The sequence below is a fragment of the Pavona decussata genome, unplaced genomic scaffold (genome assembly GCF_977016875.1).
Source record: "Pavona decussata unplaced genomic scaffold, jaPavDecu1.1 SCAFFOLD_391, whole genome shotgun sequence".
In the NCBI taxonomy this organism is placed as follows: domain Eukaryota; kingdom Metazoa; phylum Cnidaria; class Anthozoa; order Scleractinia; family Agariciidae; genus Pavona; species Pavona decussata.
Genome location: NW_028145763.1, coordinates 1812905 through 1827468, shown reverse-complemented (window position 1 = coordinate 1827468; position 14564 = coordinate 1812905). Strand labels below are relative to the sequence as shown.

At 40.8% G+C, this 14564-nt stretch overlaps 1 protein-coding gene across 2 annotated transcripts in view; it reads left to right on the top strand.

Annotated features, from left to right (window-relative positions):
* The window catches only part of LOC146451326 (tetratricopeptide repeat protein 37-like), a 49622-nt gene extending 36706 nt beyond the window's left edge, over positions 1 to 12916 (top strand). Inside the window, exons 39-53 of one of the 2 annotated variants that reach the window (XM_085099351.1) lie at positions 143 to 266; positions 794 to 912; positions 1578 to 1636; positions 2365 to 2411; positions 3040 to 3112; positions 3506 to 3562; positions 4286 to 4556; positions 5616 to 5785; positions 6216 to 6374; positions 6841 to 6929; positions 7443 to 7506; positions 9333 to 9389; positions 9472 to 9548; positions 11217 to 11334; positions 11459 to 12916. In XM_085099351.1, coding sequence (XP_084955477.1) covers positions 143 to 266; positions 794 to 912; positions 1578 to 1636; positions 2365 to 2411; positions 3040 to 3112; positions 3506 to 3562; positions 4286 to 4556; positions 5616 to 5785; positions 6216 to 6374; positions 6841 to 6929; positions 7443 to 7506; positions 9333 to 9389; positions 9472 to 9548; positions 11217 to 11334; positions 11459 to 11632 — 1658 coding nt within the window. In that variant the 3' untranslated portion in view covers positions 11633 to 12916. Of the gene's footprint in view, positions 1 to 142; positions 267 to 793; positions 913 to 1577; positions 1637 to 2364; positions 2412 to 3039; positions 3113 to 3505; positions 3563 to 4285; positions 4557 to 5615; positions 5786 to 6215; positions 6375 to 6825; positions 6930 to 7442; positions 7507 to 9332; positions 9390 to 9471; positions 9549 to 11216; positions 11335 to 11458 lie in introns of both variants that reach the window. The other variant, XM_085099350.1, reaches the window with a different exon arrangement.
* The last annotated feature ends 1648 nt before the right edge of the window (positions 12917 to 14564 follow it).

Here is a 14564-nt window from a genome sequence, read left to right as displayed (position 1 = left end):
TCCACGGGAATGGGTGGCTAGTGTGCCTCTATGTGGAGACTTGTCAGCTGTGTGTACGTTTTGTTGCATCTTCTCTGATATGGGATTTTAATAAGTGCTTTTCTTTTCTTTGAAACAGTGAGTTTTTTCTTATTTTCCTCAGCATACGAGCAAGCGTATCAATTGGCGGAGACGGATGCCGACAGGTCATGTGTTCTAACCGCCATGGGCATGCTGGGATACACGTTGAATGACTTAGAAGGAGCTAAAGCAATGCTCTTTAAAAGGTTGTTTGAGAACAAAGAATGTTTTGCTTAATTTTAGAAATCTTTTAGTGCTAGCCCAATTCTACAGAAGAGATGGAGCAAGAATGATAATGATGATTATGTTGACGTGAGGAGAGAATGTTGAATATATTGCCAGAATTTGAACATATTAGGTGAAACTGTGCAATATATAATTGCTAGAATTTGACAATATGAGAAGACGCTAATAAATCTATTGCTAGAATTTGAATTTGATGCTGATGATATTGTTGATGATGATGATGATGATGATGATGATGATGATGGTGATGATGATGATGATGATGATGATGATGATGATGATGATGATGATGATGATGATGATGATGGTAATTATGACCCAGTTATCTACTGAATTTGGAGTTATACCTTATGGCACCTCGTGTGTCTTTACCTGACCCAGCTCTTGTTTCACGGTTTACAGTTACAGCCACCCTCTGACCATGGACTCGCAGCAGTCCGTGTACTCATGCCATGCGCCCTTACGTGTCTACCTTTTTGTCTTGCAGTTCCCAGTTACAGCCTGTTTGTAAACAAGGTCTCATGGCGCTCTGCACCCTCGGTTTGGTCAGTGGTGATGCGACATTAGCTGGAGCAGCACTTGGCGAATTGATGAAAAATAACGATGGTGAGATAATTCTTGTATTACCGAAGCAAGGGAGGATGAGGTTTGACCGAAGTCAGATTGTATTTATATTGGGATAACGAGCTGGAAATAACCAACTTACCATAAAATATAACAGTGAATCTTTTCATTTCCAATAACGTTCAATTTCATTCAAATTTTCATTTGATAAAAGAGGCAGTACCAAAGATCAATACATTTACTTCGCAAAGGCTCCCAAACGCACACGCAACTCATGGAACATCCCAAGACCATGAAGTGAAGTTTCCATAGCTTCCAGTTCAATGGCTACACTTTAAGTGTTTCAGCCTAATCAAAAAATGCGAGCAACTTCTCCGGTGTTATCAACAACCGTGAAGGAGTTCGTGATAGCGAACCAGCTATCCAGCACGACAAACAACGTAAAGGCTTCGCTCGGCTTAAGTTGATCGCATTTGTTCTATCAGAACAATACCTTGAGAACCTAACACAGCCAATAGGCTCAAAGAAAGCCAAAATATTTGGCGAAATTTGCCCCTGACGGTGCTAACATCATTTTGTATGCTCGGTTAGCAGCGTTTTTAGGGTTTTCGTACGCTAAGAATTATGGGTAAGTGTACCAGTGGCCTTTTTTTCCGGTATGGTGATAGTACACTACTTTTATTCCGTTTGTATATCTCGTTTTTCAGGGAGCGAAGTTCTATCTGGCAATATCTGTTATCTGTATTCTCGGTTTTACGCTCTACAGGTACCAATCTCTTTTGAGCCTTTCTTTGATAGTGTGAGCAATAATTTAGCTTAGTATTGCCTCTTTGGGAACCTCTCAAGGACGTTGCGTCTTGTTATTACAGCGCATACAATCTGTGCATCTCGAGATGTTCGAAGAAACTCGAGTTCCTTGTAGATGGTACTTGCTAATACAAGGTATTTTTTGCGCGGTTTGACTATGCGGGAAAAGCAGATTTTTACAAGGGCGGTTAGAATCCAAATGATAATTTGGGTTAACCACTCATTTTTCAGAGATAATTGAGCATCAATCACTCATCATCATCACTTTTTAGGATTATTGTTGCTTGATTATCTCTCAAAAGTACGTGGTTACCCCTAATTTTTGGATTGTTAAGAACAGCTCTTGCTAAGATCCGCTCTGGCCCTCAAAAATGCTGCCGATTTTTTTCAAAGTAAATATAGAGTGCTATATTGTTTTTGTAAATATACGTTTAGACTTATCCAAACCAGAAAGACAGAACTACGTTGAGTAACACAATTTTGAAAGAGTTTCATAAGGTCTCCATCTTCATGGAATCCGGTTCTTCGTTGCTGTAGATGGGTAGACTATGTCAATCGGACGTGTTTCTTGTCTGTTGTTTCCATTCTAAATAACACAGGGAACACGGAGGGATAAATTAAGAAGATAAACTTATCCTTGGCCAGATTTAAAGCAGGGCCTCAGTAATGCTGTAATTTATTTTACAGGGAAATCAGAAACTTGGACGAAGTCATATTATGAAAGAGATTCATCGGTAAGAGATAACATATTAGCAGTAAGTTTCGTTAAGCTTTCATAATCAATTTTCTGTGTTTCTGTTGAGGAAACGTAAGCTAAGACGTTCGTGAGTCATGAACGGAAACCAGACGTTAATTGTATAATTTGAGGTGTTTTGGGCGAAATATCGTTTTTCGGGTTTGGTTTGAGGAGTTAGCAAACAAGAAAGAGAACAACAAAGCAATAGGGGCAGTCTGTTTTGTTGAAAAAGCATTGACCTTTCTACCTTCCAAACAGATTCGTTGCATACAAATAATTTTTTAAATCGCAATCATTCCTAGCTCACAACGCTTCTACTTGCTGATAACAACACGTGTTAGCTGTTTTTGCTGCAAATGGCTATTCAATTTTCAATAAACCATCTGTCTTTATTTGAACTTTTCAAATGTCACAAGCAAATACATGTAACTGGTGTCAAGCGCGCGAAAACGCGTGCGACCAAGACACGATTGGCTTTGGTTGGATTCCCATTGGTTAAAGAAATGGCGCTAACCCGTCGTTAAGAAACCGTTTGATTTAAATAAGTTTGAAAAATAGCCCAAGCTATACTCTGTCATTCTTGAGAGGGGACGTGTTCATAAATACATGCATTAATTCTTTTGTAGCAATCCAAGTAGCAGTTTGTTATGGAGTCAGTTGGCCTCCTATCTCTTGCAAGCCTGTCCTGATGAACTTGAGGTATAGTATTATTTTTGTGGTATTAAAACATTTATTCTTGATGTTGATGATAAGGGAGCAGGGATGGTGCAGGGGTGAGAGCACTCGCCTCTCACCAGTGTGGTTCTGGTTCGATTCCCGGAATCCGCGTCATATATTGAGTTTGTTGTTGGTTCTCGTTTTTGCTCCGAGAGGTTTTTCTTCAGGTACTCCAGTTTTCCCCTCTCCTCAAAAAACCAACATTTCCAAATCCAACTCGATCTGGAGAGTGTCCCCATACTGTAAAGCGTATTTGATCATCTCGTCATGGAATTATGCGCTATACAAATTTAAAAATTTTGTTCTTCCAAAAGCTGATGACCAGCACTGACAATTTCACTACAAAACAGTTTCGCTGTCCCATCTCTTTGATAGGCTGCTGCTTGCTGTTCTGAATCTTCTGCTAGACTTGGAGGAAGTCACTCTACTGAGGTTTGTACTTCCTTTTTGCCCTCATGGTTTGTAATTTATAGTAACTTTTGTGAAAGTGTATTCCACTTGTGGAGGCGTTCAATTTGACCATTTGTCGGCCAATACACCGCAAATCAGTCCACGAATTTAGCCAAAAACCTCTACTGCGCTTTTCAATAACAAGCGGTCTCTGAAGTTCAAGATTCAACCACCGGTTACGCTTTTCACTGCCGTCAATCACTGCAACGGACCTCTAAGAAAACAAAAACGTTTGGTAAATCGTTAGTTGGGTCACGGAAGTACAGAGTCCGTATGTTATTGAAAGGCGCAGTAAGATCTCTGGTGAGAGTAATTACTAAAATTTCAGAGATAAATACGTTTTCCTTCTGTGAATACTTTCGTTTGTAAAACACCAGTTAAACTCTGGTACATGCAGGACAACCTGTTGCTATCTAAGTGAACTTTGTTTTTGTCACGATTAGTGAGGAAAGTGAAGACTGATTGTCTGCAATGGAAGACAAATCCTTGTCCTTCCCCACTGCTTAAATACACCCCCGTTGGGTAATTGGGGTAACTGCAAACCCAAGACATTCAGTCTAGTCAAGATGCTCTTATCATCCGTTGTTAGCAGTTATACTAGGCATTAAGCTCCACGCAACTTGTCCTGAATGCAGTGTAATCATTCCAGAGTCTCGCTGCTTTTTTACCATCTTTCACAAAAAAAAAATGTTTCTTCATGAACAGCATAACCCCGCATCCCACCCTGCTGGTATCGTGGGCTCAGGAGCCTTGCGTAATCTCGACTACAAACCCAGCCTAACATGTGTGGCCAAGAGAACTCGTACAGGTCTGATAGCTTCCCAGAAGGCTGTGCACGCGCACCCTGATCACGTGACCAGCTGGGCAGTCTTGGCGGCATCAGTAGCAGCGGACGGTATAGCTAGTAACCACGAGAGGCTTTGGAGAGATAAAAGCACACTGGCTCCTAGGATTTCGCAGTTTGTTGAGTTGAGAGGTATCAAACATTTAGGGGGAGTGGTATCTTTTTGGTTCCCTGGGATCATCAATTTGTTTATAATCAGGCACGTTTTGTCCTGCTCGTGGGACTTTAAAAGGGGAAGTATCACGGCGATTTTGGCCTTTTGTGGTGAAAATGGTGCGACACAACAACTTCAGTTACTTACAAAATACTTCTAGAACATCAAGAAAAGAAGTCAACTGAATTCTTGAAAGGAACAACTTCATGACCTGCTCTAGTGTATTTCGGGAACGAAAACGGGAGAACTTGAAGACAGTTTGCCTAACTTTTTTCAAGTTGCAGTCCATTCTAACCCAGTCCATTTGTGGCCAGAGACACTCATCAATAGTCTTAGTACACTGGGGTGACAATCTACAACAAATCTGATCAATACTTTTTAGATTTCTGTTGATAAAAAAAAAAAAACATTTTGGAGTTTTTGATTTAACACCAAATTCTCGTGATACTTCCCCTTCAAGCTGGTAAAAATATAAGCAAACTAAATCCAGTCATTTTTACGAATATGAGTCCGGGGGAAGTATAGAAAATCTACTTTTTGAGGTAGCAAGTCTGATGTCAAATTTCACTTCTTTTTTTTTAACCAAAACTGGACAAAAATACAAAACACCGACTTATCGGTTTTAACGGAGTATGCTCTGCAGTAGTGGGTGCCATAGGCTGCTTCAAGAGTTGGTACAGTTCTGGATCTGTAATCTGTACCGTTCTCAAATCCATACCGGTCCAGTGTGAACATCTGGCTGAAATTTAGAGTAAATGTATGGTGTAATTGAGCAAAATCTGTTACCGATCCAAACCACACCTGTCCGGTTTGGGTCCATCTATCGAAACAGTTCGGTACAATTTATATACAGCCTGAGAGAGCAGCTGATCTGAGAACAGAGTAAGTGACTGAAAAATAGTAAGCATATTTCCAGGGGGAACAAGTTTCAGTTGTCGGTAGCCCAGATTCGGGTTATTCAGGACTTCTGTAGTCACCTAAATTTACAAATCTGATGATAGACTGACAACATGAACTTTAATATTTTTTTACAACAGCCTCATCAGAGAAAGGTGCTTTGAAGCGCCAATGTGAACATCAGCTGCCGGCCCTTGTGGGATCGCAGACCAGTCATTTGGACTCTCTCCAATCATGGGCCATTATTCACCGTGGTTACTGCTTGCTGTATTCTGGGATGTTCAAGGAAGCTGCAGAACACGTTGACCAGGTTCGTCTAATTAAATCCCGTTTCTCAACTGAGCTCCCAGCAATTTTCAACTGGAAATTTAATCAAGAATTCAATCCAGTCTGCAATAAGCTGAACAGTGTAACTTTTTCAAAAAGGATACAGTGTGATAGCTTTCATTTAAATAGATTTAATCTACAGGCTTAAAAGAAAGAAAAAGATCACCACACGAAAGTTATGCTCAATTTCGTGTATTTGAATGGCCTAATTTCAAAATTTCGTCCACACACTCAAGAGTTACAGCCAACTTGTACAACATAATAAGCAGCACACCAGGTTAGCCCTGCTTTGTAGCTTTCGTTAGAATGTTAGAGGTCTGAAAATCGTATCGCTTCACTTCCAAGAATGAGTGACACTTTCTATAGCACAAAGGGATAACTCCCCTAATGACACAGTATTGTTTTCCTTTCAGGCCTTATCTATGTATAGCTCGGTTCCAAATGTCTCTGCTCAACTGCACTTCTTGAAGGCTCAGGTGTTGCTGGCCAGCGGAGAACCCGTAGAAGTTGGACTTAACTTGCTACAAAAGTCATTACTGTCGAGTCCAGTCCATTCGCCGAATGCCTGGCAGGTAATGTTGTGAGGACCTTGGTAATGTCACCCTTTAGTCAGAAATTAAAAATGGATGTGTGCGTGCATGTTTCTGCTAAGAGTCTTAAAACCTGTGGTAGATTTTCCGATAATTTCTTCAAATACTTGTCCCGATATTTCCTTTTGACTAAACGCTTCAACAGTAGTAATTGATGATGTAAACATGCCGTTCTTGTCCTCAACAAGAGACAGATCCTCGCCCCTAACCTTGTAACACATTCTTTGCTTCTCTACATTTGTGGCTTCGTCAGTTCCTTGGCACTTAGGAGACTGCAAAACCGTCTTTTTTTCTCTTGTTATCTTCTGAGATGTTGATGTGTTTCGTTTGTAAAACACGGAGGAATGTTTGCAGTTAAGCATTCTGCAAAGTCATGTGCTTCCTTGTAGATGTTTGCGGGTATCTTTATCATTTGGCTCACTTGTTTTCACAGAAATATGTTTTACAGGTTTTAGCTGAAGTTCAAGCCAATCAGGGCTCACCTTCGGCAGCGGAGCTTTGTTATCGACAATGTTTACAGGCGGGAGGGAATAGCAAGTAAGTTGTGGTCATGGAATCACAGGAAACCCAACCCACATATTAATACCAGCGCATGGACTAAATTCCGCAAGGACTAAATTCTTGATTTCTAGCATAAAATAATATATTCTATTTTATTTTAACTGATATACAAGTGTGTTTAAATTGAAATTCCTTTCATTTTAGCCATATTTGCTTTGCGAGTAAGAAAAAAAAATATCTTCAGATTTTGTTTCTAATACAGTTTAAGCGAAGTTAGTCCGTCATGTCATCTATGAACATATTGCTTATATGCGGATTATTCACGCGTTTTAAAACTCGAACTTTAATACGCCTCTTCCAATTCTTCAGAACACAATAACTTGAACACATGCAGTTACTAAGAATCTAAAGCAGAAAAGTTGCAGCCTTGGAGTAATAATATAAAGATTAGATTTTGTTCGTCTAAAGTTTACTACTTAATTCCCGCCCTTATCTTCAAACAAAACGCTTAGGTTGTGAATTAATTTGTGATTTCTTTTTCTGCTTTAGGGTTCAAAGCTGGCGAGTTGTTCCTCTTATACGATTGGCCTTGTTAGCTCTTCGTCTAGCTCAGGTACGTAGACGTTTTCTGGAAGAAGTTTTCTCAGGAGGTTGTGGGGCCAAAGTCAAACTTTTCTCTTCATGTCTATCATTAAGAGCGTACATGCCATTAGCGTTCATTTCTGAACATATCTTGAAATCCTTACACCAGGATGGACAATTAGAGCCACCCAAAATGAGTCAAGCCCGTGACAATCATTTACTAGTTGGGATACTCTACTATTGAGCTATAAAGCTTGGTTCACACTTGTGACATAAGCATAAGCGTAAGAATGTGTAGTGTGAACCGGTGTGACATAAGCATAAGCATAAGCATAAGAAAAAGGAAACTTTTTCTTTTTCTTATGCTTAATATGCTTATGCTTATGCTTATGTCACGTTATCACAAGTGTGAACCGGTGCGACATAAGCATAAGCATAAGCATAACGAAGCAGCAGTGTTTGATATCAGCGGAAATATAATTGAAAATAGTGCCCAATCTCTGCGATCAAAGACAGAGATCTGCGATTCTCCCGCGATCAAAGTCTGAAGCCCAATGCGCCTGCGTATGTCGCCTTTCTTATGCTTATGTCACAAGTGTGAACATTCTTATGCTTATGCTTATGTCACAAGTGTGAACATTCTTATGCTTATGCTTATGTCACAAGTGTGAACCAAGTTTAAGAGACTCGTGGGAAGAAAAAGTCGTCTAAAATTCAACCAATGTTAAGTGCGGGGAAACTTGCTACAGGTATCAAGCGCAGGAAAACATGCAACTGCTACCAAGCGCGGGAAAATATGCGACTGGCACCAAGCGTGGGAAAATGTGCAACTTGCACCAAGTGCGGGAAAATGTGCAACTGGCACCAAGCGCGGGAAATTGTGCAACTGGCACCAAGCGCGGGAAAATGTGCAACCAGTACAAAGCGCGGGAAAATGTGCAACTGGCACCAAGCGCTGGAAAATGTGCAACTGGCACCAAGCGTGGGAAAATGTGCAACTGGCGCCAAGCGCGGGAAAATATGCAACTGGCACCAAACGCGGGAAAACAGGCAACTGGCACCAAGCGCGGGAAAATGTGCACCTGGAACCAAGCGCGGGAAAATGTGCAACTGGTACCAAACGCGGGAAAATGTGCAACTGGCACCAAGTGCGGGAAAATGTGCAACTGGCACCAAGCGCGGGAAATTGTGCAACTGGCGCCAAGCGCGGGAAAATGTGCAACCGGTACTAAGCCCAGGAAAACATGTTACTGCTGCCAAGCACGAGAAAACATATAACTGGCGCCAAGGGCTGGCGTGAATGATTTTGGTTCTGCTCCAAGATTGCTTTTCGTCAAATAAAATGAGATACATCTTCATCTTTTTCCCTTACATGTCGAAAAATTACAAGTTGCGATGGAATTTTCCTTGTTTTGTCTTCTCGATTTGGCACAATACTGTCGACGTATTATGGAGCTTAAGCAACGAAGACGGCAACGGCAATGAAAACGTCACCCGAAAATATATCTTTATTTCATTTGTGCTACTTCAACTTTTACAAAAATGGCGAACTATCCAGGAACCAAATTGGTAGGAGTGGCGTACAAGTTAAGAAAGAAAATGAAAAATTCACCGTCGTGCGTTCACGTTCTCCATAAAACCTTAAATGTGGTCATTTCTCGTTGTTAACGACAAAGAAATGCACCAAAATGTAAAACGCACGTGCAGAGCGATTGGTTTTGCTCATTAAACCTATTGCTTTGCGGCGTTTTCGTTGCCGTTGCCGTCGTCGTTGCTTAACTGAGCTCCCTATTGTTTAATACACGTTTTCAGTTTTGTGTCATTCGAGACCTAAGTTTGTATTGTGTCTCCTTGCAGACAGAGTCCGCTGACCGAGATCGCTGGATCAATCTTTCCTTGGAAGCTTCCAATGAGGTTTGTGAGAACAACTTATTCTAAATTCAACGGTAATTTTGGGCGTCATGAATTTCCATTGCACTTGTCGTGTACTTTGTAGGTCCTCAAGGTGAAGGCCGGGTTTACAGCGGCGCATTTAATTCAAGGAATTGTATATTTTCTTCAAGATAATGCAAGGTAGGTCTCATTGATTCATTCATATCGTAGTCTTTAAAAGTGACCAAGGGTGTGTTGGTTGAATGTCGGGAGCCATCGTTTTGTGTCCTTAGACACGAAACATTGCTTCTTGTTGCGTCACTCTGTGTTGCTGATTATTTATATGTGTTTCACGCTGCCTTTAGCTCATATCAAAACCGAAAGATTTTTCGCGAGAAAGGCTAGTATTAGGGACTTGACGACAAACGACAGTGCCTTGACACAAAGCGTTTGCAAAAGCAGTCAATCCGGTTGCTTTAGGAAGATGTTTCTGGCGGTCATGACTGGCTGGTTGTAAAGAAGAGTCGTTGTTAATTTGTAGAGTGAAATTTGAAGAATAGCCCTCCTAACTGACAGCGACCGGGTTACTTCAAGTGTTTTTATCAAGTATTTTCATTTCAAGAGAGCTGTAATGGTCCGTTTTGGCTCATGAGAAAGGACTTTACTCGTGAATTTAATTTACGCTATAAGAGATTAAATCGTACTTCGATGAATGTCAGAAGCAGGAAGAAGAAATTCTGACCAGAAACTGCACAGGAAGATAAATAGACAAAAATAAGTCTAGCTCTCCTTTGCTTAAGAGACCCTGAAAAACGCTGATGAGAGAGTTTCAATTTTATTGCGCCAGTTTAGCGCTAAGCGCGAAAGTGGTGACTCTCTGAACAAAATACCCAGGTTGTCTTCCCAAAAGAGCTTGAGCAAACTAACTCTCTCGTTTGTTCGTATTTAGCTATAAACTCAAGCTTAAATCTTAAAATTCACCACCAAAATATATAAATCAAGTCGATTAAATTTCACGTCGCCGCAAAACTGTAATTGCTACAAACAGGTGTAAGCTCCAGCGGCTGGCGATCAAGTAGGGTTGTAAACTTACGTGAACTCGTCTCAGTACGTCTCTGACTGGGTACATCTTGTATAAGTTACCTTTCAAAACAACAATGCGAAATGCATGAAATCAACGTGCAAAGTAACACAACGTTGATGTCATTCTTAGCGACGGGCAACCTAGTTCCCAGGTTCCTCTCTCTCTCTCTCAAGAAAGAACCCTGGAAATGCTTGTTGTAAAACAGCTTGTTGTCACAAAGTTCGGTCCTTTCTGAGAGAGCGAAAACGGTATACCTTACTACCCCTCCCTAACGACAAATTTTGTCAAGCACCCAGATTTTGGATGCCGCATGACCAGCCGTAACCAGGGTCTTTTCTCTAGGGAGGAAGAGAGAGGACTCTGGGAATGAGGTTGAGTGATGGGGTGATTGGCAGTCTTGCTACGGTTTCCCGACATTGCTATGTTTTCCCAGAGATATGCCGCCCTCCCATGCCGCTCGTTTATGAGGTAATACAACCTGTGCGGGTTTTTTTCATCGTTGCATTTTCTACGTGATGTGTAGATACAACGGTCATAGAAATGTTTTCTCTAGGGCTTCAAATGATGGATCAGAGAATTAACTTCCCTCCGGAGGTCCGTCGTGGGTTCGATTTCCGCCGAGGTCTTTGCCTCATGCGAGCTCCTATTTCCTTTCTTGGGCTAGCGCTCAGTGGAAATTCGTGTATTCACTTTAGCTTTTTTAACATACACTGCAAAGTTAATTCTCTGATCCATAATTTGTGGTCCTTAGTGCTAGCGGCACAACATTCATTTGTACCCTTCAGGGCTTCAAGACGAGCATTTCAACATGTGATGGCGGACTCAGACGGTGGGGGCGCTGCTGTCGCTCAGTATTGGCTTCTCTTGCTTCTGCTGAAGAAAAAAGATCATTCGGCTGTCCAGGTATGTAACTGTTAAAAAGAAAGAAAAAGGAAATATAACAAACAACTGATGAAACGCAAACTGAAAGTACATCACAAACACGTTATCTGTCTACAATATCTACAAATTGTTTTTTTCTTTTCAGGACCTTTTGGCCAAAGCCACTTTTGATGGAAACAGCCGGCTGGATTTATTTTATTATCGCCTTGCAGAGGACGGAGGCATGGCCGCCAAAGTTCGAAAGCGTTTAATCGAAAAGTGCATCCATGTTAATCCGTCAGAACAATTATTTTGGAATTCATTGAAAGCTTACTGTTGAGATACGACTAGTGAACGAAGATTTTGTTATCGTGAAGAAAAGTTGGTCGTACAGTCTTTAGATGACTGGCACTGGTTTCCAGCTCTTTCCCGTACTAACTTAATTATACTTTGATGGATCAATACTACCACTCTTTATCAGTTGATAGAGCCACAATAGAATCAAACAAATGTCTAAACTTTGACAAACAAGTTGTGGCCATTTTCTAAACATAATAGGTTACCATAGCAACAGTATAACCTATTAAAAACACCCCTAATTTTACCTTTAAGTGGTTATAACCAAAAAACGAGCTCGGTGACCCCATTTGTTTATTATAGAACTGTAACCAGCATGTTAAGATACAACGTTTTGCAAAGTTTTAAAAAAATTTCTAGGAAAGGCGTTCTGAGTCGAAAATTTAAGGTGGTATTAGTGATCCGTGAAAGTATAAGTGCTGGAAAATAATGGACACCTGTGCCAGCAACCTTAAACAATTGATGCAGAATTTATTAATGGTTTAGCCGAACATTTATCAACAATTTAAAATGGAATAGCGTGTAGAAATAATTCAAAAGATTAATCATAGCAAATGCCTCTGTAGAATATTGGCTGTAACAGCACAACCCGATTTCTGAGGACTTAGAAAATGCAACAAAAAAATAAGTAAATAATAAGAGTAAGGTGAAATTAAGAAACGATAATTTTTATGGTGAAATCTGTCTTCAGTTGCGAATTAAGACTAAGAGTTGAAGGCCTTCTTAGGATTTTATATAATTATATGCTACGTTATTCAGTAATAGCATGTTCAATACATGAAAGCAGAAGAAATTAGAGGAACAAATATACGACAGGGTTTATGTTTAAATCCGGCCTTGGAAATGGACATTGCGCTGGCCATGTTTTGGCGGGAATAGACCATTTCCGAGTTTGAACCTCGTCATGAAAGCGAGGCCAAGTGCATAGTTTTTTTATTATGAAACTTAGTTTTCATTCATGTGCAAACAAAACTAATTATTTTAATTGAAAAGCCTTGCATTTAGCCTCACTTCCGCAATGAGGTTCAAAGCGACTGGGAAATGACTTGCCTGAATTTCAGCCGTCTACTCTTGTCGCAAACTCTCGAGAGAGTATGCGACCAGAGGAGACTGCTGAAATTCAGGCCAGGATATGGCCTCTTTTTCACGTTAATGAATCATCTTTGCTTGGGACGAGCAGGGAGTGGGCTGCACTAGGAAATAGGAAATCAATCTCTGCGTTTGTAGATGGTGAGACGAAATAAAAGTTTTATTGTTGGGAAGTTGATTACTGATCTTTTGTCTGGTTATTTAATATTTTTTGTTTGACACTGACTATTGTCAACGTTAGAGACAACGTTAATTGAGCAACAAAGACGTTTCGGTCAAACAACTTCGGCCTTCATCGGTTATTTTTAAGAGCCAACTGAATCACGGCTTTGTAACGGTTCACATTTGCTGCGCGTGCTACGCCAGCAAAACACAACGAACAGGAGCCGCGCGTGTTTACATGAGGGTTTTGTAGACATCCGGGATAGCAATATGTTCGTTTCCCGCGTGGTTGTCACTTTGCGAATCACCAAGCCCCGAGAAAAAGCCTCTCGTGAAAATTACGAGCCTTGTCCACAATTGTCGCATAGTCGAAGTCTATATTATGGACAAACTGGTTCGCGTGTTGCGCAATTTTGGAGTTATTATCTCCAACACGAACTGCCCGTTTATGTTCTTTTAACCTTGTTTCCAAGGCTCTGTTAGTCGGTCCATAGTACACGAATTTGCAATCAAGGCAGCCGACTTTGTAAACAACACCTCGGCACTGCAAAGCAGAAGGTTTGTCCTTTGGCCTCGGGAAACGCGTGCGCAAAACATTGCAAGGTTTGTAACCCACTTAAACGCCATTGCTGCGTAGTACTCGCGAAATTCTCTCAGAGACTCCTTTAACATATGGAAGAACGACAAATGTTGACGTTGAAGGGGCGCTAGCGCTGGAAGCGTCGTTGGTTTTTGTATTCGTTGTAATGATGATGTTTTGAAGTAAATAACGTTGCCACTAAATTTGACCAAAATGACCGCGATACCTGACGATACCCTATATATTTTGGTGAAGTGAATATTGAACAAACCGGTTTCAAGCAGCAACAGAAGCCATTTATAAAGCAGTAGTAGCGGCAGCAGCAGTAAACTTTATTCAAAACACGGATAACCATCAGTTAAGCGAAAAAGATATAAAAGTAAAAATGCTTAAGAAATGTTTTACATGATGGCCGTGTGCGAACCCGAAATGTCAAGAATTGCTAAATAGACCCAGTATCCCTAAGTTCTTGGGGCAAGTTATTCCATAAAAGAGCCCCGCTGTGACTTAAAGATCGCTTAAAAAAATCTGTTAGCGGCTTGGACAGAGCGAGTGCACTTCTTGAACATTTGTTAGAAGTACTCTGGGGCAAGTTCGTTTGGCAAGTTCACTTTGCCAAGTCCGCTGTGAGGAAGACACCCAAGACCAGATTTTTCCGTTTAACAAAAGAATCTTAATACATAACTCATTCCTTCAAACCTCAAAAGTTGAGCTATAAACTCAGTTTCAAAAATTACTTCTGGTCCAATAAAATGGTGGACAAAACGAACCCAAACTGACCAAAGAGCCATTCCCTGTTTACAACTTATTGCGATAAGCATGAAAAAACATCCTCGGAGACCCAGGAGCAGATAGTGGCCTGGCCACGATGACAAAGTCGAAACAGTTGGGGAAAAAATGGACGAATAGTTAAGAACTACATAAAATACAGGTATAACAATCATTGCCTATTAACGAATTTCTCGAAATCTAATTTTTCGACCGCTTTTTTAAATGTTTCTAGAGACAGCGAATTACGTAAGACTGACGTTAACTTAGGCCAGAGAAGAGGCCTCAAATGTCTAAGCGAGTGCTTGCCATAATA